Genomic DNA, 26,885 nt, shown 5'->3' on the forward strand with positions numbered 1-26,885 from the left:
CCCCAAAAATCAGGCTAAAAACTGTTTTTTGAGGATTAGTGGCTGAGCCTTGAGTAGACCATGTGGACCTTTGTTACATCCAGAGATCAACCAGCTGTGCTGGCATTTGCTTGTGTGTCTGTCTAGTTGTGTATGACAATGGAACAAATCTCTTTCCTCTTTAATTTGGAGGCTGGCTACATGATGTTCAAAAATAGACACTGAAAGGCAAGTTTTTTTTTGGTCCTTGCTCAAGGACCTTAGTGTACACTGTGATCTACGCTTTCAAAAAGAGTCATGCCGTTTCCTAAACTCTGATGATGCTCTGTGAGTAATCTATCAATAGGCACTACATGGAGAGGAACATATAGTTTATGCGCAGCTTCTATTAACCACAGTGGCAAAACTATTATGTGTTTTTGCTAAAGTATGCTAAGCCCTCCTTTGTTCCTTCCACTCGGGAGGCTTTGCAGTACAATCCTGCGCATGTCTACTTAGAAGCACACTTCATGGGAGTAAGCCTCACTGATATCAGCTGAGTTGCCATCTGAGTAAATCTCCTTGGCCCCGAGCTATTTAGCAAGCTTCTCCTCTGTGGCTTACGTTTACCGAAATCTCGAAATGAATGTTCCACAATACAAAACAAACAGGAACCTCATCATGTCCCAAACATCTTTTCAAATGATGTTTCCTCTTTTGTGATGATAAGCAGAGTCGGTGTTTCTTAAACAGCAGGCCTTCGGACACTGTGTGCCTCCTCTTTGCTTGACTCACGAGCCATACCATAGGATTTGGGTGGTGAGTAAAGGGAAGTTTTAGGTAGGGAAGGTCTACTTACTCTCTGAGGGGAAAAGGAAGAGGAACAGTTGAAGGAAATTTGAAAATGAGATAAAATCTTTATTTATTATTTATTGAATTCATATACCACCCTATACCCAGAGGTCTCAGGGCGGTTCACAGAACATAATCAAAATATAAAACCACAATATATAGATAATCAAAATAAAAACAACAACTCAAGAACAACACCCCCCCCAAAAAGAACATTTTAAAAGGGCATAGGATGTCAATCAAGTCAACCAAAGGCCTGGCTAAAAAGGAATGTTTTTGCCTGGAGCCTAAAGGTGTCTAATGAAGGCGCCAGGCGAACCTCCCTGGGGAGAGCATTCCAGAGACGGGGAGCCACTGCAGAGAAGGCCCCGTTCTCGTGTTGCCACCCTCCGGACCTCTCAAAGAGGAAGCACACGAAAGAGGGCCTCAGAAGATGGTATCAAATAATATTTGTTATTATTATTAATGATTAAGTTCATAAAATAATAGAAATGAAAGGAATAAGAGAGGAAGGTTGTTACAGGAGGCAGAAATGAATGTAAAGGGACCAGGAAGGAGGGATGGAAGAAACTGGTGTGGCAGAGTGATGGAAAGAAGATACAAATTGACTGTGAAAGGAGAATGGGAGAAGAAACTACAGGAGATGGGTAAAAATACTTTGAGAAGCATGTGAGCGTTCTCCACTTAGAGCCTCTGGACCAGCAAATGCTGTCTAAATAGAGAAGCTAAATACCGTACATGGGTAGTGAACATAGTGCCCTCAACTCCAGATATTGTTGGACTACAAGTCCCATAATCTCTGAAAATTGGCCATACTGGCTCGGACTGATGGGAGTTGCAGAACCCCATGTTGGCTACCCATGTAATACCCCCAGAACCAATGTCTGTACTTGGCTTGAGGAAAAACTGAGCTTTGGAACTCCTTGCCACAAGGACAACACTATCTATGGCAAAGAATTTTAGCCATTTCCGTAGATGTATTAGAACTGGAAATGGAACAACTGATTGGTTCGAAATTGGGAAAGGAGTACAACAAGGCTGTATATTGTCTCCCTGCTTATTTAACTTATATGCAGAATTCATCATGTGAAAGGCTGGGCTGGATGAATCCCTAGCCGGAATTAAGATTGCCCAAAGAAATATCAACAACCTCAGATAAGCAGATGACACAACCTTGATGGCAGAAAGTGAGGAGGAATTAAAGAACCTTTTAATGAGGGTGAAAGAGGAGAGCACAAAATATGGTCTGAAGCTCAACATAAAAAAAACCGAAGATCATGGCCACTGGTCCCATAACCTCCTGGCAAATAGTAGGGGAAGAAATTGAGGCAGTGAGAGATTTTACTTTCTTGGGCTCCATGATCACTGCAGATGGTGACAGCAGTCACGAAATTAAAAGACGCCTGCTTCTTGGGAGAAAAGCAATGACAAACCTAGACAGCATCTTAAAAAGCAGAGACATCACCTTGCCAACAAAGGTCCGTATAGTAAAATATATGGTTTTCCCAGTAGTGATGTATGGAAGTGAGAGCTGGACCATAAAGAAGGCTGACTGCCGAAGAATTGATGCTTTTGAGTTTGGTGCTGGAGGAGACTCTTGAGAGTCCCATGGACTGCAAGAAGATCAAACCTTTCCATTCTTAAGGAAAACAGCCCTGAGTGCTCACTGGAAGGACAGATCGTGAAGCTGAGGCTCCAATACTTTGGCCACCTCATGAGAAGAGAAGACTCCCTGGAAAAGACCCTGATGTTGGGAAAGATGGAGGGCACAAGGAGAAGGGGACGAAAGAGGACGAGATGGTTGGACAGTGTTCTCAAAGCTACCAGCATGAGTTTGACCAAACTGCGGGAGGCAGTGGAAGACAGGAGTGCCTGGCGTGCTCTGGTCCATGGGGTCACGAAGAGACGGACACGACTAAACAACTAAACAACAACAAATTAGATATCAAGAGAAAGTGGTGTCAGTAATTGCCTGCTGATAATGGCAGACTCTGCCTCCCTCTGCCACTATTTTGTGATGGGTTCTGCTCCTACGGCAACATTTTGTGGCTGGTGGGGCTCAGCAATTTCCAGTCATCTGAAGGTGACCCTGGGGAGTAGAAGGTTTGAGAACCCATGAATAAGATAACACTTGGGCTGCTGTTGGGTTCGCTACAATTAGGAATCAAAAAATTCCTGCACTGCTGCTGTATTGATCAATATTGATTTTGGAATACAGCAATTCCCTCTTCTCCTTTTCCTTTGTTTGTGTCCCTACATCTTCAAATATTGTTGGAGTACAGCTCCCATAATCCCTGACCACCGGCCAAGCCGACTGCAGCTATTAGGAGTCGTAGTACAATAAATATCTAAGGGTCACCACGTTGACTATCTGCACTATATGAAGCTCTCATATCAATTGGCGATAAGTCACGCTGTGGGTTAAACCACAGAGCCTAGGACTTGCCGATCAGAAGGTCGGTGGTTCAAATCCCCGCGACGGGGTGAGCTCCCGTTCCTCAGTCCCTGCTCCTGCCAACCTAGCAGTTCGAAGCACATCAAAGTGCAAGTAGATAAATAGGTACCACTCCGGCAGGAAGGTAAACGGCGTATCCGTGTGCTGCTCTGTTTTGCCAGAAGCAGCTTAGTCATGCTGGCCACGTGACCTGGAAACTGTATGCCGGCTCCCTCGGCCAAGAAAGCAAGATGAGCGCCGCAACCCCAGAGTCGGTCACGACTGGACCTAATGGTCAGGGGTCCCTTTACCTTTACACGACATCATGGAGCCAGTCAGATTTTGGCAGGAGTGATGGCACTGAAGGCAAACTCATGGCTTGTCTGCATTTGGACATTGTCCGCATGAGCTCAGTCTGTAAAAGCATTGAGACTCTTTATCTCAAGGTCCTGGGTTCGAGTCCACATTGGGCGAAAGATACCTGCATTGCAGGGGGTTGGACTAAATGACCCGGGTGGGTCCCTTCCAACTGTGATTCTGATTCAACCGTAGTAGTCCACACCCAAACGTATTCGGATTGGTAGTTGAGCAGCAGCTTCAGTCTCTGTTTCCTGTTCACGCCAGGAGGCGTTGCCTTTTTGTATCTGCCATCTAATTTATTGATTATTTTATGCCACTTAAGTACTGACAGGGCATGCGTACTTTTTCTTCTTTTTAATTGCCCTGCCCAAGAAGTGTGCAAAAAGCACGAAAGTCATGCAATCGTGAGTGAGGAAAAAAGCACGAAAGTCATGCAATCGTGAGTGACGGCCAGTGTTAAAAGTTTCGTTGCAATGTTTTCTTTCCGGCCGCGCTTGCAAGACTGAAGCACGATCTCTCCATTCATGCCGGAGCAAATTACGAGACCCCCTGAGCCGCTCCTTCCTCTGTGTTTAAAAAGAAGCAGCCTCTGCAGCAACTCCCTCACGCCAGAGCCCGAGCCCCACCTTTCTCGGTTCCAAAGCGCGGTGGGATAGAATCCCAGAACTGTCGAGTTAGAAGGGGGTCCTCCCGGGGTCATCTAGTCCAACCGCCCGCCTGCAATGCACGGAGGTGTCAAATGCGTTTTGGCGTGTTACAGGAATTCTTAGGTCTCAAATACAGAATAAATGTTGATCATTGCACAAGGTAAACACACATACACAAGAATTTAAATTACACGTCTAAAATAGTAGGGGAGAGCAATCCACAGTCTTTAGGCTCCCCTAAAGACTCTCAATATTTTCTCTGCCTCCTTAATTCCCTTTGCCTGAGAACGAGCAGGCAGATCGCAACCGGGAAATTTCTGAATTGATTCCTCTTCTTACGAACCTCCCTTGTATTAATTGTCATCGTTTGCCCAGATAATTATAACAATAGTTTATTATTTATACCTCGCCCAATGCTCTGCACTGAGGGATGTCCGACGGGCATCCAGGTTGTCTTATCAAATGCCAATGTTTTGTGCAAACTGTGTGTGGAACTCTGTGAAGCTTGCTAAATCCTCAGGAACAATATCCCTTGGCGTTATGCCTGATGTAATGCAAACCCTTAAAAGGGATGTTTCTTTTTGGTTCTGGGTCTCCCTTGCCTCCTTTTGCCAGGAGGGGAAGGGAGCTTGCAACAGAAAAAATAAAGATTTCCCTTGCTTTCGCTGCTTCCTGCCTCCATCCCTTCATCTCTGACCCATGGGGGACTCAGAGTCCCATTGGGCAGCAAAAGCCAACCTCCCCTACTTTTCTAGATCAGGCGCATAGGGCGAAACCAGGAAGAGAAACGCTCGCGCGCTCTCACGCCCACCCTGGGCGCAAAGCAAGGCGGATATCCCCACCCCACCCAAAGGGGGCGGGGAGGGGAGAAGGACCGGCGAAAGAAGGGTTAACTCGCTGACGTCACATGGTGCGTTCGCAACTCCTCCCCCACGCGCTTGAATTGGGGAGGTTTGAAAATCACCCCATTGGAAGCTCCTCCCCCGCGCCGCTTGAATGGGGGAGCCGCGCGGAGAGGATGCTACAAATCTGGTTCAGCAGGGCAAGTGCGCGCACGTGCGGAGAAGCGGCGCTTTAAGGACCCATCGCCGGGCAGCCTCCCCGTTTGCGCGCCGCGGGTCTCCCTGCTTTACTCTCCCGGTGGGATCGAGGACAAGGGACGAGCAAATTAAGTAGCAGCAAGCAGCAGCCCGAGGGAGCCACGATGAGTCCCGGTGGATTGCAAACGCCTTTGCTAGCCTTGGCGGTCGTGCTCTGCGCCCAAGTTTCTGGAAACGGTAAGCGCCCTAATCCCGATCTCAATATATGTACATATATGGGACCTTCCCTTTGCGGAACGAGAGGGCTGGACGTTCCTCTTTAAAAGAAGACCTGGTAGCAAAAGGCTTCCTTTCCCAGTTAAGGGTGGGTTGCCTGGCAGGGACGGGGGCCAGGGAAATGTATATATGTATTTATCTACTTTATTGCATTCGCATCCCCACTTTCCCTCCCAAGAAGCTTACGGTGGCGCGCATCCTGCCGCTCCCCATTTTATCCTCGCAACAACCTTGCGAGGTAGGCCGGCCCTCCGGTGGCTCAGCTTGCTTCTTCTAAGGTCTGGGTGGGGGTGTGTGCCTTTTTTGTGACTCCGGTTCCCGCAGCCCTCCCTTAGGTCCGCTTCTTTTAGATGGGGGGGTGTTCTAAACAAGGGCATCTCCAAGTAACAACCCCCTCCACAGATATCGGGCTCCTAAATAGCGTCGACCGGAAACTGAATTATTGGGCTACAAATAGTTTTCTCCCCCCCCCCTTGTTCTGCCCACCCCACAGCACCCTCTGCTTTTGATTCCACAGGTATGAACTTTGGTGAGCTTAGGAGGGGCTGCTGGTGCCCGACCCCTTCCTCCCCCCCCCCACCTGAGCCGTGATCTCTCTTCCATACCTGTTTCAGGGCTGGGCCCACTGGAAGGACTGGGTCTGCTGCTGGTTGCCCCGCCCTGAGCTTATAAGGGCAGCTTCTTCCTTGCCATCACACTGCATCCATCCTTCAGGAGCAAGACCTCCCAAGCCTAAGCATCGCTTTAATGGCTTCAGGGTGGGGGCCTTAGCCTGGGATGTGTGTGTCACTGTATTTTGCTACTGTAAATTTAATAAATAATAATGATAATATTGGGTGAAATAGATTCCCTCCCCAGGGATGATTTATTACCTGGCAGCCTTTACTGTTAATGAGCAACCTCCCCTGGGGTAGGATGAGGTTCTTAAATGATTTCTCGATAGGATCCCGCAGGATTATTTTGCTCCTTTCATTATTTCCTTTCCTTTTGCTCATTTAAAGACACAGATCTTCCCTGTGAGGAAGCACATCTTTTCCCCCCAGGGAGGGGTCAGGCATGCACATGGAAAGAAGTAGTTAAAACTTGATTTTTGAGAAGAAGCAAAGACACATGCATGGAACTCTCTGCTTTAGAGTTGCTAGCCTAGGCTCCAAATGGGACCCTTTTACCAGGAGGGGATTGTGTGTAAAACAATATTGGAGGGGGGGGGGCGAGGTGGAGAAAGCAAGAATGTTTGGAAATGCTGCGGAGTGTCTTGTGTCTTTTTGAAAATGGGCAGGAGGTCTGGGAAACGGATGGTGGTTTGATGGCAGAGAGGAACTGCACCTCCTGGCATGTTTGCATCTTTTAATAAGACCTGGGGAAAGGAATGACCGCAAGCCCTTTTGTTTTTAAAGGGCTATGGATCTCAGGACATGCAATGGTGTCATTTGCCTCTTTGGAAGTAGCAACTACTTGGGTGGAAGAAGGGATAGGCAGGGGAGCGAGTGTCAGTGTTGGGTGGGGTTTATCGGAAGGTGCATGTTAGAAAGGGAGGCACCTCTGCTCTTCAGCGGCACAAAGTCCAGCCAACCCGCTACCCGGCCCTCGCCCATTCGTTCCCCTTCCCCACACGCTCTGCTTCCCCATTGGCTTGTGGGCCAAACGGGCCATTTGTCGGCTTCTTTGCAATCCGCCAATGGGTGTCGTAGAAAGAAACACCCTCTCGGCTCTGCTTGGGAAGGCACCTCTGGCAAACGTGGGCTAAACTTCCTTCAATGTGAAGGATTCTCTGACTGTTTTGTTTGTTTGGACCCTTCAGCCTATTGGCCTCTGCTAATTTCACCTCTGCCAGCCTGAACTAACCCTGTATGCTGGTGTCTCGATGTGACAGCGAAAGAAATGTTTGTTTTCTTTTGTGTCAAAGAGAGCGCAAGATGTGTGGCCTCCTGGGCTCATAAGGCATGTTCACACATTACATTCAACAAGTGTACAATCCGTCTTCCTATGTACACAGTTAGCTGAGTGGTACGCTTGTAGCTGTACAAACCAACAAATGCAGACATTTGCATGTGTAGAAACAGCCTCTCCATCTGTGAAGAAGCCTATGATGTATTGCCAGTTCTTGATTGCAACTTAAATTTAAGTTTAACTGGTTATACAAGACGCCGAACCGATGTAGAAATGAATGGCATCACTCCCATTAGGAGTGACCTAGATCCTTGCTGCTATTCCAAAAGCTTAACACCATGCAAAGTTTTGATAGTTGCATGTCCGTCTTTTAATGTGAAAGGCAGCGTATCTCCTGCCATGAAGCTGTTAATTATTGAGGGACGCCGTTTCTGCCCCCTTGGGAGCAAAGTTCTGAAGGACGGTAGCACCAGGTTTGGCTGCGTCCTGGGTATTTGCTTTAAAAACTTTGCTGTGAACTTCAGTCATGTTTACAAAAGGAGGTTGTTGGACATTGTAGTGAAGCTCCACTTTGAAACCCCTTTTCGCCATTCTGGTAATATTAAGGTGCGACTCCCAGAGCATGGATTCCTCTTTATGAACAATAGGAGTTCTGACGAAATCGTTCTCTTTAAGTGCTCCCCAGTCTGGTGCCTCCCAGGTGTTTTTGCACTGACAAGGTTCCCTTTTCCCACCTTCATCCTGAGCAGCAATCAATGTTTGCAAGGTGCTCCTGGTCAACCTTCTCTCAGCCCTCCGAGGAATGTTGCTAGCCCTAGAATCAAAGGAGGAAATGGGTAATTGTGAAGAAGAAGCAGGAATGCCGACCCATCTGCCCTGCCCAAACCACATTGTGATACAGAGACCATCGTAAACGGTGTGGCCTTCCTGTTTGCAACATCCTACCCCGCTGCTTGCATGTTATGTGTGCTAGATAGAGAGGTTGGTTTGACCTCTTATGATGCATACTCCAGCCATTTGTTGCCAAGAGCGATACTTCTTAGTTAGCAGCTTGTACAGTCGTACCTTGGTTGTCGAACGCCTTGGTACTCATACGTTTTGGCTCCCGAACGCTGCAAACCTGGAAGTGAGTGTTCCAGTTTGCAAACGTTCTTTGGAACCTGAACGTCTGGCGCTGCTTCTGCAGCTTCCGATTGAGTGCAGGAAGTTCCTGCAGCCAATCATAAGCCGCGCCTTGGTTTACGAACATTTTCGGAAGTCAAACAGACTTCTGGAACAGATTAAGTTCGACAACCAAGGTACCACAGTGTCGCTTTGGCTAGGGCAACATATTGGTGGTATTGCTACTTCTCAGAGGCTAGAATCCTAACTGTACTTCTCTGGATTCAAATCTCTTCCAGTACCCGTGGTTAAAATTGGGGGCCGTAGGTGCCTATGCTGTACGTTCTTGACTCATTCTGGCGGCAGCTTTGAGGCTAGATCAGGTGATATTTGAGCTCATCCATGCCCAGTACACCACTAACCACTGAAAACTTCCAGACTTGGACTTGCTGTGGTCGGACAACAGCCCGGGGTTGCCTTCCAGCAGAAAGAAACCTCTTTTTGCTTTCATTTACTGTCACCTTGTGATCAATGCAACTCGAAGCTCATGACTCTGGTACGCTTTTAAAAAAGAAAAGGGGGGAAATGAACATAAAAAGCCAACTATGTATGGGCCACATGAATTTCATGAGTTTTAGTCTGTGGGTTTTTAAGAGTAACCAAGGACCCTCACATCCACTTGTGTAAGAAAAAGTTCCCGGTCTGTATGCAAGGAGAAGACTTTGAAAATGTAAGGGGACCAAGAAGTGACAGATTTGGAAATAAATTTCTGCCAAATAAAAACAGGGCCGGGTGGATTTGGGTTTTCCACAGTAATGTTTCAAGGGTAGGCCTAGATGTTTTAGGTTCGATGTTAACAAGACTGTGCTTCACCCTGTTCACGAATATGTTCAAATTAAGTTGTTCCTACAACTCCCTCGAGTTTATCAATCCCGTTCCCTGATGGACCTGAGAGCCAAGCATAATCTAACAGGATTTCTCTCCTTCCCCTGAGATTAAGGAGCAATAGCTGGATTTAGCAGTGCATTTTGGTACTATAGCTGCCAACTCCGCTTGTTCAAAATTATTGAATAATTATCAGTCTTTGCTAGGGTTCAGGGGTCTCAAAACCCATTACCCTCAATCCCTACGTGAGAGGACAGAAAATTACTGAGGCCCACCAATCGCAAAATGGTGGCGCAGAGGCAGAGCCATTCATGAAATGGTGGCAAGTGGTGACTGGCACAAGCAGCTTGACGTTACTGATGTCATTCTTCTGTTCATATCTAATCCCTCTTTAGAATTTGCTAAATTCTTTCCCACAACAATTTCCTCTTGGCGACGAACTCACCTTTCACATATGTGCACAGACCTTGGTTTTTGGGTATATTTTAACTCTGCTTTTCCATTTTAGTTTTCCTTGACCCTTCCTCCTTCTCCCTACACCATTTTTCTCTTAGAACAGCTTCCTTCTCCTGCACCCTCCATTTACTATTTCTAGTTGCATTGTTATTTTAAAAATATGGGCCTTATTTTAAAAAAACAACAAAAAACCTGGCCCTTTATCATCTCTCTCGTATTTCCTCCAGCACCTTCTCTGTCGCATCTCCCTTCCCTCCATCTTTCCTGTCTCCTGCCATCTTTGTTCAACCTGTGAGGCAATGCTGGTGTTGACTGTGGTCCAGCCAAAAGGTTATAGAAAGGATGTGTTAATGGGGCAAGTGAGCAAGGAGGCACTGGGTGGGCTTTGCCACTGATGGCGCCTGGCTCCCAAGTGGTATTTGGGGCATGGGAGAGGCATGCGATTTCAGTTTCTAGCTATTCTTGACACCTTTCCTTGGATGAGGCTGCGTGTTTTTATAGGAATTCAAAGGTCTCAAATACAGTGGTACCTCGCAAGACGAATGCCTCGCAAGACGAAAAACTCGCAAGACGAAAGAGGTTTTTGTTTTTTGAGTTGCTTCGCAAGACGAATTTCCCTATGGGCTTGCTTTGCAAGACGAAAACGTCTTACGCCTTTTTCTTAAAACCGTCAATGCATTTCTATGGGAAACCGTCAATGCATTTCCTATGGGAAACGGTGCTTCGCAAGACGAAAGATTCACAAGACGAAAAAACTCGCAGAACGAATTAATTTCGTCTTGCGAGGCACCACTGTATAGAATAAATGTTGATAATTGCGCAAGGTAAACTCAGATACAGTGTTTGTACTTTGGGTTACAAACACTTTGGGATACAGACTCCGCTAACTTGGAAGTAGTACCTCGGGTTAAGAACTTTACCTCAGGATGAGAACAGAAATTGCGCCGCAGCAGGAGGCCCCATTAGCTAAAGTGGTACCTCAGGTTAAGAACAGTTTCAGGTTAAGAACTGACCTCCAGAACAAATTAAGTTCGTAACCAGAGGTACCACTGTACATAAGTATATAAACCACATGTCTAAAATACTACAGGAGAGCAATCCAAAAGCCATCTTGGCTCTCCTAATGACTCTCAATATCTCCTCTCCCTCGTTAATCTCCCTTGAGAACACAGAGGCAGATAGCAATCAGGGGAAGTTCTTGAAGGGATTCCTCTCCTATATCTATGAACCACCTTTGTATTAATTGTCATTTTTTGCCCAGATGCTCTGCATTGAGGGATGCCCAACCTGGGCATCCCGATTGTCTTATCAAAAGCTAATGTTTTGTGCAAACCTGGAACTCTGTGAAACTTGCTAAATCGCCCCTTGGCCTGTGTGAGCCGCAGTGACCTCACCTTAGGTGTGATGTAATTTCTGTTTGTTGGGGGGGTGTCCTTTTAAAGGTACCCCTGCCCGTACGGGCCAGTCTTGACAGACTCTAGGGTTGTGCACCCATCTCACTCAAGAGGCCAAGGGCCAGCGCTGTCCGAAGACACTTCCGGGTCATGTGGCCAGCGTGACATCGCTGCTCTGGTGAGCCAGAGCCGCACACGGAAACGCCATTTACCTTCCCGCTAGTAAGCGGTCCCTATTTATCTACTTGCACCCAAGAGTGCTTTCGAACTGCTAGGTTGGCAGGCGCTGGGACCGAACAGCGGGAGCGCACCCCACCGCGGGGATTCGAACCGCCGACCTTTCGATCGGCAAGCCCTAGGCGCTGAGGCTTTTACCCACAGCTCCACGTGATGTAATTTCTGTTTGTAGGGGGGATGTCCTTTTTCTCCTGCAAACCCTTAAAAGAGAAGTTTCTTCTTGGTTCTGGGTCTCTCTTGCCTCCTCGCCAGGAGAGGGTACTCTGTTGCAACAGAAAAATGAAGATCTGCCTTGCTTTCGTGGCCTCCTGCCTCCATCTATCTCTGACCCATCGTAGACTTATGGGACTCAGAGTCCCATGGGGAGTTGGGCAGCAAAAGCCAACCACCCCTAAAAAAAATTCTAGATCAGTGTGGATGTTTAACTACACTAGCCCTGACGTATTTCCCTTATTAATGAACTTTCTGACAAACGGTTGCAGCAAATTCCTTCAGGCTTTCTCTTGTTGACCTTTTCTCTTTTCCTACATCTCAGTAAAGGACAAACATTTGCAGATAACGATTTAGAAAACATTCAGCACATGCCGTTCAAATGTAAGGCAAGCTGGATGTTGTTGTTTTTTATGTTGCGCAGAATTGGTCTGTATCTGAGCACCAGGGATAAGTAAGAACAGGAAGGATCAAGCATGCAGGTGCTTTGAATAACCCACCCCCAAAACCCAAAACCGCTCTTGTATTTTAGCTGAGGCTTAAATGCAGATGTGTGAAATGGTTCTCTCTCTTTCAGAATCCTTTGTCTCCGGCAAAAGTGCAAAATGGGAGAGGCCCGATTAGTGATAAAACGGGGTGTGTCCCTATATGGTTGTGTGTGCTGCTTGTAGAGAGGATATCCTTGTTTGTTCTTTTTAACTCTGCTGGTGGAGAGAGCTGTTTGCTAAGTAAGAGTCCTGTGCTGTAAAAGTGTTGGGCCTGTCAATTCTCTGCCTTATGCTAATAGCGGAGGGTGGAGAGAGGAGGACGGGCCAATATCTCGACTGAATCTCCTCCTCCTCCCTACTTGCCTTGCTGACACTGGCAGAAAACCTTGCGCAAAGCGAATGGATTTAAATCAGCTAAAAAGAGAGCGACCAGTTTAATTAGTTTTCCTTGTTTTGAAATAAGCATGTTTCCTGAGCCGTGCATCCTGTTTTAAGGATTATAGCCTGCTGGTTTTCAATGAAACAGAGCATTTTTTTAAGCTAAAGGCACCATGAAGCCCACCGAGAATTACATTGGCTTATAGGCAAAGTATACACACATGCAAGGATACACGAAGGGAGATCACTTGTGCAGCGGCTTCGGTTATGTGCATCATCAGTTGGAAATATGCCCCAGTGGATGAGCGGAATTTATTTCTGAGTAAACATCAGAATTGCCTTGCAATCAGATCATTGGTCCATCTAGCTGGCAATGGGTCTTCAGGGGTTCATAATTCCCATCCCCACCTTTAGTTAATATTTAAATACTAGGTCGGGATGTGGGTGGCGCTGTGGTCTAAACCACAGAGCCTTGGGCTTGCCACTCAAAAGGTTGGCGGTTCGAATCCCCGCGATGGGGTGAGCGCTCGTTGCTCGGTCCCAGCTCCTGCCAACCTAGCAGTTCGAAAGCATGCCAGTGCAAGTAAATAAATAGGTACCGCTCCGGCGGGAAGGTAGACGGTGTTTCCATGTGCTGCTCTGGTTTCGCCATGGCTTAGTCATGCTGGCCACATGACCTGGAAAAGCTGTCTGCGGACAAACGCCGGCTCCCTCGGCCAGTAAAGTGAGATGAGTGCCGCAACCCCAGAGTCGTTCGTGACTGGACTTAACTGTCAGGGGTCCTTTTACCTTTTACCTTAAATACAAGGTCATTTTTGTGGGCTCTAGGGATGTCCATGGTTGAGATACAGCAATATCATCACTTTGATTCTAGCCCCTTTGATGATTCCCTGCAAAAACCCTGTGAAATAGGATGATCAGAGGGGCCCAGGGCCAGGTTAATTTTTTATGATAATTGGGTCAGGATGGCCCCAAATTGGAGTGTCTGGTTAAATTTTACAATTTCCACGCAAAAAAGCCTGCAGCTCCTGGTAGTTATGTTTGAAACCTTTATACGTGGCAGGGCAAATGTACACAGCTTCTCCGTGCCAGCTGTTTATTTTGCTGACATGTCTACCTGCAGCCGTAAGTAGGTATTTAAAAAAGAGCCTCTGAAACACAGAAGCATGTTTTGCCAGACATGCTGCTCTGAAGCTCCCATCACAATCTGCAAAATCTTCTTTAGGATGTTAGCTGCACGACAGAGCGTATGTTCCCTGCTCCTTTCTGGAAACTGTCAAGTTTCTAAAGAGGCTCATCTTGCAGAATGAGTGTACATTCTTTATTTGAGTGTTTAAGGTATTTCCCCTTTATCTGAAGTGACCGGAGCTGGATTTTCTTTTCTTTAAACACTTATGTCTAAAATTGGAAGTGGTGGTTGCTGTCTGTAGCTACATATTAGTAGTGTACTTCTTGTTGCAAAGAAGTCCAAGTCTGAGTTCTTGTAGTGTAGAGTTGGGTTATCCCACAATACAACGAAGACATTGCTTGTTGTATTGTTGTCGTTATTTTTGCTGCTGTTACTGTTTATTAAATTTGTATGCAGTCGTACCTTGGAAGTTGAACAGAATCTGTTCCGAAAGTCGGTTCGACTTCCAAAACGTTTGGAAACCAAAGCGCGGCTTCTGATTGGCTGCAGGAAGTTCCTGTGGCCAATCGGAAGCCGCACTAGATGTTTGGCTTCTGAAAGTCGTTCAAAAACTGGAACGCTCACTTCTGGTTTTTGAAACGTTCAAGTCCCAAGGCGTTCGGCAACCAAGGTACGTCTGTACTGCCCTTCAGCCAAAAATCACAAACACATTTAAAAGGGTATAAGATGTTAATCAGTCAAAATCCTCCACAAATGGGGAGCCAGTGCAGAAAAGGCCCGCTTGTGTTGCCCCCCTTTGGACTTCTTGTGGTGGAGGCACATGAAGAAGGGCCTCTGTTGATGATTGCAGGGTTCGTATGGGAAGAGGTGGTTCTTGAGGTATTGCTGTCCTGAGCCATATTAGGTCAAAACCAGCCCTTTGAATTGGGCCTAGAAACAAATTGGCAGCCAGTGCAGTCGAGCCAGGATCGGTGCAATATGCTCAAACTGTCTTGCCCCCCAGTGAGCAACGTGGCTGCCGAATTCTGCACCAGCTGAAGCTTCTGAACTGTCTCCAGAGGCAGCCCTACGTATAATGTTTTGCAGTAATCTAACCTAGAGGTTACCAGAGCATAGATGGCAGAAGTTAGACTATCCCTGTCCAAAGAGGGGTGCAGCTGGTGGAAGGCATTCTGCCCCACTGAGGCCACCTGACACTCAAGCAACACAAAAGGATCCAGACCTAGCCCCAAGCTACATACCTACTCCTTTAGACAGAGAGTAACTCCACCAGGAGAAGACAACCTCCTAGCCATGTGGCAAAGGCAGATCTCAGGGAGCATGACCAGTTTGGTTGCACCAGGTGCCGAAACTCTGGGGCACCTCGACCGGCGGCGCTGTTGTGACGCACAACGGCAGGTGAGAGGAAGGGTGTGTGTCAGAGTTTGGCGTCGCAGAGGGCGCCACTGAAATTTGAGACGCTGCTGCTTCTGTTACAGGGAGCCAGCCACAAACTGCCTCAAGCTTATCAAGGGTTGTGCTTCAGTTTGTTGGCTCTTATCAAGCTATTATGTTGGCGCAATTCACACTCTGATTGCAGCAGTGGGAGATCCCATGAGATCATTGTTTCACTGGCCTTTCTGGCGGCTAAGGATGTTGCTTGCTTCTCTCTTGCAGGTGTGGAGAAGTGTAGCAGGAAGGAGTTCCAGTGCGGGAATGGCGAATGTATCCCTTACAAATGGATATGTGATGGCAAGGCTGAATGCCAGGACGGCTCTGATGAATCCTTGGATGCCTGTAGTAAGTTGACTATTATTGACTCCCCGCCCCCTCTCCCAAATCATCCTGCGTAGGAGGGCGCTGAAGGAAAACCTCTGTGTGCGTGTAAGAAAACACTCCGGGTTTTCCTTGACCCTGCCAATACTGGAACACTTAAGGGCTTCTAGTCTTGTGCCCTGTTTCCCCGAAAGTAAGACAGTGTCTTATATTAATTTTTGCTCCCAAAGATGCGCTAGGTCTCATTTTCAGGAGATGTCTTATTTTTCCATGAAGAAGAATACGGTACACATTTATTGTTAACAACAACAACAAAAAAGGAAATTTAATACCTGTATACGGTACAACGCCTTATGGTAGCTTCAGGGGCCATATATTCTGGGGTGGCCTTATTATCGGGGAGGCCTTACATTCAGGGGAGGCCTTTTATTACAGCGAGAGGCAAAACTGGAAGTAGATCTTATTTTCGGGGGATGTCTTACTTTTGGGGAAACAGGGTAGATCATGCTCCAACCTCCTTAAACCCTTTGAGCAGTCTCTTCTGCACCCCTGTGGGATCTAGATGAAGAAAGCAAGACTTGGATTGAGGGTGGGTGACTAGCTTAACTGCCAGGTGAAATAGGAATTTTTGAAAGCCAAGTGTGGGGAGAGACCTGTTAGCTTTACCTTACTGGGAATGCGGGTGGCGCTGTGGTCTAAACCTCTGAGCCTCTTTGGGCTTGCCGATCGGAAGGTTGGCGGCTCGAATCCTCACAACGGGGTGAGCTCCCGTTGCTCTGTCCCAGCTCCTGCCAACCTAGCAGTTCAAAAGCACACCAGTGCAAGTAGATAAATAGGTACCGCTGTGGCGGGAAGGTAAATGGTGTTTCTCTGCGCTCTGGCTTCCGTCACAGTGTCCCGTTGCGCCAGAAGTGGTTTAGTCACGCTGGCCACATGACCTGGAAAGCTGTCTGTGGGCAAACACCGGCTCCTTTGGCCTGAAAGTGAGATGAGCGCCGCACCCCATAGTTCCCTTTGACTGGACTTAACCATCCAAGGGTCTTTTACCTTCTTTTTTTTAAAACCTTAAATCACACTGGGGCAGGTATGCCTTGCCTTGGAATGGACTTACTTCGACATATGAGGCTGCAGCCTTGCAGCTAGGGAGTCCACTTTGAGCAGCATCTCCACACTGTGAAAAACCATGGGACATTATGGCTTAAATGCTAGGCAGATGGATTTCCATTGGGCGTTCAGGGGATTGTTGAGAGATTTGAGCTATGTGATATTGACTCAAAGCAACGGTGCATTTATTAAATCAGTTTCCATGCCCGTCCGTTGCAGCAAAACAGCAAAGTGTCTTGGGGCGCCTTGAAAGTCGTGAGAGATTGGTTCAGGTGCCTCAAGCCTTCTTTTTGTGTCAAATGGATCGGTGTCAAAAGGTCTTTCCAATGACCTTGGCATCTCTTGGTCAGCAACCTGCTTCTGTTCAGACATAAGGAAGCAATAACAAGAATGGTGGCCATTTCTTTTCTCTCCTTCCCCTCGTAGTCAAGAGTGAGCCAAGCAAGCATTGATGCTTTCCTTATAAATGCAAAAGCGCTGCTGCTATGTGTCATAGCAGTTCTCTGATAATTTCCTGTTATTCCCCCTCAAAGTCGAGAGTTAACCTTTCCAGATGCATCAGAGGATATTACCTATTTTATGGGTTTCAGGTTTCAAGCTGCCCCCAAGGAACTTGAGAATTGACAACTTTGCCTCTGAGCCAGGAGTTGTTTCCAGTAGGGGTTCCTTAGGAAACGGCTATTCACAAGGTCCAAGGGGTTGCCAAAGGAGCAGAAATGAATACATTGCTTTGTTTGTTGTGTGCACACGCCCTAAGGCAAAGCAGAATCAATCTGATCAACAGCAAAGTTTGTTTTTATCCCAGATGGTTTAGTATTAGAGGGTTGAGTGGAAATGCATGGGGTCCTGTGGGGTGTCCCCAAAGGAAGGGTGCAAAAATCCTGCCAGAAATAGGGGAAATGTATCCACTTGCTGTGTTTAGATGCAACAGGAAGAAAATTGCACCTCTCTTCTGCCCCTGGCCCAGTCACAATACAGTGGTACCTCGGGTTACAAACACCTTGGGTTACAAACGCTGCGGGTTACAGACTCCGCTAACCCGGAAGTAGTACCTCGGGTTAAGAACTTTGCCCCAGGATGAGAAGAGAAATTGCGCGCCAGCAGCAGTGGGAAGCCCCATTAGCTAAAGTGGTACCTCAGGTTAAGAGCGGTTTCAGGTTAAGAACGGACCTCCGGAACGAATTAAGTTCGTAACCAGAGGTACCACTGTATGTACAATACATGGGAGTGCAAGTGGAATTTGGCAATTGTGTGCTGATGTGGCAGGAGTACTCTGTTTCATGTTATGTAAGCCTTGGACTTTTGGCACAGGTGAGTTTGACAGCCTTCCATTGACACTATTGGTTTTCTGTCTTCCTAGCAGAGGCTGACCTGTAATGGACACTGTAGTGCCCCATAACCGCTTGGTGGCTCTGTGCCATCCATGCAAGAGCAGGCACAGAGCCCCATTCCATTGCTGGCGACCGTGAGGTGGCATTTTAACGCCTGGCTTGTCTTTTCCAGAGTCCGTGACCTGTGAGCCAGGGCAGTTCAGCTGTGGCGGCCGCATCAATCGGTGCATTGACATGTCCTGGCGGTGTGACTCGCAGATTGATTGTGAGAATGGCTCCGATGAAGATAACTGCCGTAAGTCGGACTCTGTGGGCTTTGCTATGTTAGTAATGCAGCTTTACCAAAGTGTGGGGCAGGGTCAAGGGGGTGGAAAATGTTGGGCAAAACGCCTGGATTCTGCTCCTCTCTCTGGATTTAGGCTGGGTTTGGAGACTAGCATTGTAAAAACCCATGCTTCAATAACACTCTGAAATTTGAAGCCGATGACCAGTTCTTCTACATCAGGGCCTATTGCCTGTAACTGAATTGGCAGCCTAGCGCCTCTGCGTGACCAGTAATCTTTATTGGCAAATAGAAGAGCTTCTCTCTTTGCCTGTCTGTAGCCGCTCAGTTAAAGCTTTCACATTGCTTTTCAAGAGTTGCTTCCATAGCACAGAACTTCATCTATTCTGTCCTGTTGTAGTCTAGGAAAACAGATATAGCAGCCAGACCTCCAAACCCATGATTTCCCTTTTTGGGTACTTTTTTGGGGGTGGGGGAGACTAAGAAAAAACTACCAAAGGGAAGTAATTGAGATTAATCTGTTGTCTTCTAGTGCAGGCTTCCTCAACCTACAATTCCCAGCATCCCTGACCACTGGTCCTGCTAGCTAGGGATCATGGGAGTTGTAGGCCAAAAATAGCTGGAGGGCCGAGGTTGAGGAAGCCTGTTCTAGTGCCTATAGGTGCAGTAGCTTGTATACACCCCTCACTGTCCTTCGCTTTAAAGCACCTTGGAAATTTTAACTGAAAGGCAGTTGGGAAAGATCTAAAGGAATAGTTTAGACTGTAATGCCCCTAAGTCAGGACTGCAATACCTCAAGAACCATCTCTTTCCATATGAACCTACCTGGACCCTGAGATCATCTTCTGAGGCCCTCCTTCATGTTCTTCCTCCTTGAAAGGTGTGGAGGGTGGCAACACGAGAACAGGGCCTTCTCTGCAGTGGCTCCCCATCTGTGGAATGCTCTCCCCAGGGAAGTTCACCTGGCACCTTCATTATATACCTTTAGGCGCTGGGCAAAAATGTTCCTTTTTAACCAGGCATGTGGTTGATCTGATTTACATCCTATGCCCTTTTAAATTGTGTTTTTTTTTGGGGGGGGGGCTGTTGGGTTGTTGTTTTTATTTTTATTATGTATTTTGTGGTTTTATATCTTGATTTTATTCTGTGAACCAGCCTGAGACCCCTGGGTATACGGCGGTATATACGGTAAATTCAATAAATAATAAGTCATTTGTTACTTGGTAAAAGTCATTTGTGTATTGATCATGCTGTTTTTAAAAGGGCAGCGTGCTGCAGCCATTGGCCCAGCCTGCAGGCACAGAACATGACTTGACGTTCTTGTCTTTTGCCCTTGCAGCCCCTAAGCATTGTGCCGACAGCGAGTTCCAGTGCAAAGATGGGAACTGCATTTCTTTGAGTTTTGTCTGCGATGAAGACCGCGACTGCGAGGACGGCAGCGACGAAGAAGGCTGCTCTGGCCCGACCTGCAGCCCCGAAATGTTTCACTGCAACAGCTCCGAGTGCATTCCCAAGCTCTGGGCCTGCGACAAAGATGCGGACTGCAAGGATGGGTCGGATGAGTCGCCCGAGCATTGTGGGAAGCTGGAGAAAGACAATCCTTGCTCTCCGCTGGAGTTCCACTGCGGAAGCGGAGAATGCATCCATCAGAAATGGCAGTGCGATGGGGGTTTTGATTGTGCAGACAACTCAGACGAGGCAGACTGTGGTAAGTTCTGGGTACCGTACATCTGGCTGGGTTTTCTCAGCCACTCTGGGTGGCACCCAACAAAATATTAAAAACACGATAAAACATCAAACATTACAAACTTCCCTAAACAGGGCCGCCTTCAGATGTCTTCTAAAAGTCAGATAGTTGTTTATTCCCTTGACATCTGATGGGAGGGTGTTCCACAGGGCGGGCACCACCACCAAGAAGGCCCTCTGCCTGGTTCCCTGTAACCTCGCTTCTCACAGTGAGGGAACCGCCAGAAGGACCTCGGTGCTGGACCTCATTGTCTGGGCTTGAATGATGAGGGTGGAGACGCTCCTTCAGGTATGCTGGGCCAAGGCCGTTTAGGGCTTTAAAGGTCAGCACCAACACTTTGAATTGTTGTAGGGGATAAATGAGAGGTTAAGGTGGATGTGCATCATTTTGCACTTGGTACAGTGATGGCGTTTACTGCTTTCTGCCCACAGTTAGGGCCAGCAGTTTGCACGCTGTTGGGGTGCCTTTAACAACATGGGCAGCTATTGTGATGTGGAATCATATTAAACTCTACACTGTGAAGAGATAGGCTGTTGGGTAATTAAAATCTCAGCATAGTGGTACTCTCTCTAAGTCTCTGCTTCCTCTCCCCCCCCCGCAGCTAAAGTCACATGCCGCCCAGATGAATTTCAGTGCAATGATGGTACTTGCATCCATGGGAGCCTGCAGTGTAACAAGGAGATTGACTGCAAAGACAGGAGCGACGAGGTTGGCTGTGTCAACGGTATGTAACCCAAACAGGTTTTGTGGACCTAGGGCAGATCTGAAGCCTGGCTTGAGCCAGCACTGCTGTGACAACTACTACATCAACATTATAGGCCACACCCTTAAAATGAGATCTAAAGCACCCCCCCCCCATTTAAATTAAGATGTTTTACTCAGTTTAATCATCCCGGCTCTTAGTTTAAAAATTCTTCCTGCTCAGGTAAAGATCCTTTAATCTTCTCATATTCTCTTGTTTGCTCAGTGACTGTCGAGAAATTTCCTTAAGATTTCTGTCTGCTTAAATGAGATGGTGCCATTTACGTTATGGTGGCATTAGTGGGACAAAAGTAACCCCCAGAAAGTCATTTAATAGCAAGCAGCAGCAGGTTTCTGCTATGAGAATCTGAGAGATGATTGATTTTTATATGTAACATTTTGCACGGCAGTGCATCTCTCAAACTGTTAATGTTGAGCAGATTTTGCAAGTGGAAGAAGAATTTGTTTCTCTCCTCGCACTGCTTCCCTCTTTTTGGCTTGGTGCCTTTTTTCACCTTAGAAGCTATTTTAACTGTTGGACTTAGAAACCAGTTAGGGCTCGGTTGGACTGTTTTCCTCCCACCTGTAAGTTTCAGCAGTGATCCTAAGGCAACAGGCCCTGTGCTTATATAGAAGACCAGCTGCATTCTAGCCCTTTAAGCTTGCTTCTCAATATACAAGCATAAGATCGAGTTGCAGAACATGGAAATAAACGGGACGGACTATTTGCAGCCCCAGCCTTTGCATGCTTATGTGGAAGCAAGCCATAGTGTGTTTAACGGAGCTTGCTTCCAGAATTGCTGCAATCCTAAACCTGTTTGCTTGGGAGTAAGGCTGCTTGAGTTAAATAGGACTTATTTCTGAGTAGAAAACGCTAGGATTGCACTCTAAAACAACTAGATATAAAAGTAGGATTTCAGAACAGCCGCCCTTCTCGCAAAGCTTTCCCCTGTTAGGTTCTTATTTCTTCTCTGTGAAGAAGGGAAGACTTTGCTGCGGTCTGAAAGCCAACACTAGCTCAGCAACCCAGAGGGAAGGTGTGTTTTGAAGGACTGACTGCCCAAGACCCTGTATATCCTTGCCTGGCTCACTCAGTTCCATGGGGCTTATTCCCAAGCAAGTGTTGTAAGCTTCCCTAGACCCTACCTCAAGCTACAGTAGCTTTCCCAGGGCTACTGAAAAGGAAATTGGTCCGAAATGCAATGACGGAATTAAAAAGGTGCTTTCTTAATTTTGTAACAGTGACAACCTGTGAAGGACCAAACATATTCAAGTGCCATTCTGGAGAATGTATCACCATGGACAAGGTCTGCAATGCGAAGAAAGACTGCAGGGATTGGTCGGATGAGCCCCTCAAGGAGTGCCGTAAGAATTTTTAATACTTGTCTCTGTTGGTGTGCTGTAAGACGGCTGCCTTGCATCTCCTCTGGCTTGGACTTTAAGGTCCCTTCCAACACTATGATTCTATGAAAGTGATGTATTGCCGTACATCTGGGACTTGGGTATACAGCTGCAAATTAGGTGGGACCTGGTTGGCGCTGTGGTCTAAGTCTCTGAGCCTCTTGGGCTTGCCGATCAGAAGGTCGGCAGTTCAAATCCCCACGACAGAGTGAGCTCCCGTTGCTGTGTCCCAGCTTCTGCCAACCTAGCAGTTCAAAAGCATACCAACGCAAGTAGATAAATAGGTACCACTGTGGCAGGAAGGTAAATGGTGTTTCTGTACGATCTGGTTTCCATCATGGTGTTCGGTTGCACCAGAAGCAGTTTAGTCCTGCTGGCCACATGACCCGGAAAGCTGTCTGTGAACAAACACTGGCTCCCTCGGCCTGAAAGCGAGATGAGCGTCACAACCCCATAGTCGCCTTTAACTGGACTTAACCGTCCAGGGGCCCTTTACCTTTTTATCTCTATAATGTTTTAAGTGCATTATACAAATGTGACACTAGATAGCGATAGTGAGCTGAGGGCAAATTCTCTCTGTTTTTTAAAAAAGGCATTTTTGCAGCATTTTTTAAAAATAAATGTCTAGATTCAGCTGTGGTCTGTAACTAGTTCCCTGCTGCAATAATGAATAGCAGGAGCTGATATGAGCCCGTATGTATCTTGTTACAGTGGTGCCTCGCAAGACGAAAAGAATCCGTTCCATGAGTCTCTTCGTCTAGCGGTTTTTTCATCTTGCGAAGCAAGCCCATTAGCGGCTATTAGCGGCTATTAAAGGCTTAAGGGATTAGCGGATTAGCTGCTAAAAGGCTATTAGCAGCTTAGTGCCTTAGAAAAAGGGGGTGGGGAGCGAAAAAAAACCCCCAGGAATCGCAAGACATTTTCGTCTTGCGAAGCAAGCCCATAGAGAAATTTGTCCTGCGAAGCACCTCCAAAACAGAAAACCCTTTCGTCTAGCGGGTTTTCCGTCTTGCGAGGCATTCGTCTTGCGGGGCACCACTGTATCTTGTGGAAACAGATTAAACCCAAGTTTATTACAAAGCACAAGAGGTGGAAGGGAAGTTGTTTTGTGAGTCAAAAACCCAGAGGCATTTTTCTTCCATGCCACAATAAAGGATCGACCTGCGCCAGCACTGAGACTGAGCTGCATTCTTCGGTGTTGCCAGTTCAAATTTGCCTATCCTTGGAGAGCTTCTGTATCTTGATGCTGTAAAGAAGCTTTCCCCACTGCAATAGTTCTTGTGATGAATTGCTAAGTTGCCTCTGATAGGGTAATCTTCACCCTTCCCAGCAGCTTTTAAATCTGCAGGAGGATCCCAATGGGACGCCACAAGTTGGAAGACCAGTGTAGCACATCTTAAGTAACTTTAAGTTCTAGAGCTCCTATTTCTGCAAGAGACAGCATGGAATTGCCAGGCTGAGCACGGAGGTGCAGGTCCCTGAAAATGGGGACACGATTGCAACATGTACGTGCTTCGCGCCAGAAATCCTCACCACAAGCCTGTTACAAGCCCCATATTTTAGATGTGATGGCTTTCCCCATCCATCCACGCTAGCTGATGGCAGAGGCAAAATTTGCAATGCAATCTTCTTCATTGGTCTTTGACATTTATCGTCGTTGTGTGTTTATTTGCACGCCACTTTTCCACAAAATTGCGCCCAAAGTGACTCACAACATCTCACGTGATCAAATGAGTACAATGGTTTTTTAAAAAAGCAAATTAGAAACAATAATATCAATCAATATATTTGTTTAATAATCCATACACTTTTTTTGAATTTGTAATAACTTGAAGTTCTTGCAATATACAAGATCCACGCTACCTAACCCAGCGTAAATGCTCACTGATGGGAGGCCTTTGTGTAAATGGCATTATTTGATCAATCTCTTCTTTTTGGGGGATGGGGGGGCGGAGTCAATATTTGAATATTTGTTTTATACAAGTCTCGTCAGGACCGTAAGCAATTTCTCTAAGAATATTAGAGGGACGATTCCAATAGATTCCACACGGAAAATGCTTATGTCCCTGTGGAGATGGCAGTCCCAAGTCCCTTCTGGTTTGCACTCTTTATAAAGACTTGAGGAATGAGATTATCACCCCTCTTTTATTTCCTTTCTGGGTCAGCCAGCCACTGCCACGTTGTCCTTTCTCTTGGCAGATCAAGATGAGCAGATGACAGCAAAGGTTGCAAGGTTTTTAGCTGGGGCAATCGGAATAAGATCCACTATTTGACTATTGATTTAAAACCCCAAAATGTATTTTATATAATAGACTTTTTATTTCTATTATTTGTATATTGTATTGTTGTTTTATTGCTATGGCCGATGGCTGACGCAAATGAAGATTCATTCGTTCATTCATTCTCTAAGAATAGCATCATTATAAGCTCTTTGTTATCCCCTTCCAGGAACAAATGAATGTTTGGATAATAAGGGTGGTTGCTCCCATATATGCAACGATCTCAAAATTGGGTACGAGTGTTTATGCCCTGAAGGATTCCAGCTGATTAACCAAAGAAAATGTGAAGGTAAATGGGAAAGTTTTCTTCCTCTTTCCACAACAGCTTTCTTAATGCACCTCTGTATTTTTCTGTGTATGGGGGTTTTTTAAACCAAAAAATTAGGTTTAAAATTTGGGCTCATCTTATACACGAGTAGTGCTGAGGAGTGTTTTCTTAATTTGGAGTCCCCAATATTAGGGCGTGTCTTATACTTGGGGACGTCTTATACACGGAAAAATAAGGTACCGTATTTTTCGCCCTATAGGACGCACCGTCCCATAAGGCGTACCTAGTTTTTTGGGGGGGAAATAAAGGGGGGGAAATTATTTCCCCCCCAGGCGTGGGGCTGGGGCGGGGGAAGCCCGAGCTTCCCCAGCCCCCAGAACAGGCAACTCTCCGCAAGCCTGGGAGCCTGGTGCTGGGCTCCCACGGCTTGTGGAGAGCTGCGCGAAGCTTGAAGCCTGGGCGTGCTGAGCTCAGCGCACCCAGGCTTCAGCATGCAGGCAACTCTCTGCAAGCCATGGGAGCCCAGAGCCGGGCTCCCGTGCCTTGCGGAGAGCTGCACGAAGCCTGCATTCGCCCCATAGGACGCACAAACATTTCCCCTTCATTTTTTGAGGGGAAAAAGTGCGTCCTATAGGGCGAAAAATATGGTAATTCATATCTGTCATCTGGTTGAAAGGTAATGGGAGTCAGGGAGGTCATGGTGTTTCTCATGATATGTTTTCTTGGGGAAAAGCAAGGCCAAGTCCATCCAGCTGAGGCCACAGTCCCAGGTTGAAAAATTTGGCCTTTCCGAAAGGATGTCTGCGAATGTGGCTTCTGAAGTTGTAGATGAACATGCCGTTGGCAAAGCCTTGCGTTGTCCCACCTCTGTAAGAAAAAGGCAGGCAAGATACAATCGAATGTGCCTTTCTCCCCTTACACATAGGCAACAAACTCGGTCACTTGATTCCCCAAGCTGGTCTATAAAATGTTTTTTTGCGCCTCTGTCAAGTTGAATCCCATAGACCTGGTCATGGAACTTTGGGCTGATGTTTCTTGTGGTGACCACTGTGGAAAAAATCTGAGTAGTTCAAAGCCCAAGACCATTATGGGATACTTCCTGCTCCTCTTTGTTTGGGAGATTCCAGGCTAGTAGCAGGTTGGCCGCAGTAGAGAAAACTTACTTGAGCCTCGGAGACCCAATGTATTGTCGTACGTTACCGACTTCAGGCGATGAGTATCATCCTCTTGATTTTCCTAGATATCGATGAGTGTCTCAATCCTGATACCTGTAGCCAAATCTGCGTGAACTTGAAAGGAAGCTATAAGTGTGAATGTAATGAAGGCTATCAGATTGACCCTACCACGAAGGCCTGCAAAGCCATTGGTAAGTCTTGGGCGTGTTCTACTCTAGAGTATTACTGTAACCATTGCAGGGTGGTGGCAAAAAAGTTAGGGTACCTGCAGGAGCCGTCATTCACCTGGGAATACATCCAGCCCCAGAAACTTGTTTTTGCAGTTCCTTCCTGTTTAATGTAATATTGGGGACCCGAATTTACTTCTTTTCCTCCCCCCCTTCCTTTTTATTAGGGCCATTATAGTGTAAAATGTTTTTTTAACTTGTGACAAGGTGGGTTTGATTTAAATAAAATCGATTTAAATCACTAGTCAGTAAGACTTGATTTAAATCAAATTTTTACAGAAAGGCATTCTTGCTGGTATAATATTAATATTTACAACCAGATGAAGGTTTCATTTTTGGAATAATAAATTTTCAGAGTAGTTTTTACAGTTATAGCAAACATTACTGACTTGGTTATACTGTTAGAAATACGTAGATAATTATGAAATTATTGTGAGGTTCAGTAAGTTAACTGTTTATATTTGGACAACTTTTATGCTGTACTTAATTGGCAGGAGAAAAACAATCAATTCCTTAATAACAGTTTATACAATTTACCGTATTTTTCGCCCTATAGGACGCACTTTTTCCCCTCCAAAAATGAAGGGGAAATCTGGGTGCGTCCTATGGGGCGAATGCAGGCTTCGCGGACCTCTCCGCTAGCAGCGGGAACGCTCCCGCTGCTGGCGGAGAGGTGCCTGCATGCCGAAGCCTGCGCGCGCTGAACTCAGCGCGCCCAGGCTTCGCGGACCTCTCCGCTAGCAGCGGGAACGCTCCCGCTGCTGGCGGAGAGGTGCCTGCATGCGGAAGCCTGCGCGCGCTGAGTTCAGCGCGCCCAGGCTTCGCGGACCTCTCCGCTA

The 26,885-nt window shown here is 46.7% G+C and overlaps 1 protein-coding gene and 1 long non-coding RNA gene across 2 annotated transcripts in view; one reads left to right on the forward strand and one right to left on the reverse strand.

Annotated features, from left to right (window-relative positions):
* Positions 1 to 5,223: 5,223 nt before the first annotated feature.
* Positions 5,224 to 26,885, forward strand: part of LDLR (low density lipoprotein receptor) — a 36,180-nt gene continuing 14,518 nt past the window's right edge. The window contains exons 1-8 of the mRNA XM_083419743.1: positions 5,224 to 5,528; positions 15,392 to 15,514; positions 18,098 to 18,220; positions 19,548 to 19,916; positions 20,557 to 20,679; positions 21,939 to 22,061; positions 24,546 to 24,665; positions 25,885 to 26,010. Coding sequence (XP_083275869.1) covers positions 5,456 to 5,528; positions 15,392 to 15,514; positions 18,098 to 18,220; positions 19,548 to 19,916; positions 20,557 to 20,679; positions 21,939 to 22,061; positions 24,546 to 24,665; positions 25,885 to 26,010 — 1,180 coding nt within the window. The 5' untranslated portion in view covers positions 5,224 to 5,455. The remainder of the gene's footprint in view (positions 5,529 to 15,391; positions 15,515 to 18,097; positions 18,221 to 19,547; positions 19,917 to 20,556; positions 20,680 to 21,938; positions 22,062 to 24,545; positions 24,666 to 25,884; positions 26,011 to 26,885) is intronic.
* Positions 7,804 to 15,359, reverse strand: LOC310668009. The gene is made up of 2 exons (XR_014506536.1): positions 14,977 to 15,359; positions 7,804 to 8,271 (listed from the first exon to the last, which is right to left on the reverse strand). It is a non-coding gene; the product is annotated as an uncharacterized lncRNA (long non-coding RNA).

The sequence above is a fragment of the Podarcis tiliguerta genome (assembly GCF_965153285.1).
Source record: "Podarcis tiliguerta genome assembly, chromosome: 17".
Taxonomy (NCBI): Eukaryota; Metazoa; Chordata; class Lepidosauria; order Squamata; family Lacertidae; genus Podarcis; species Podarcis tiliguerta.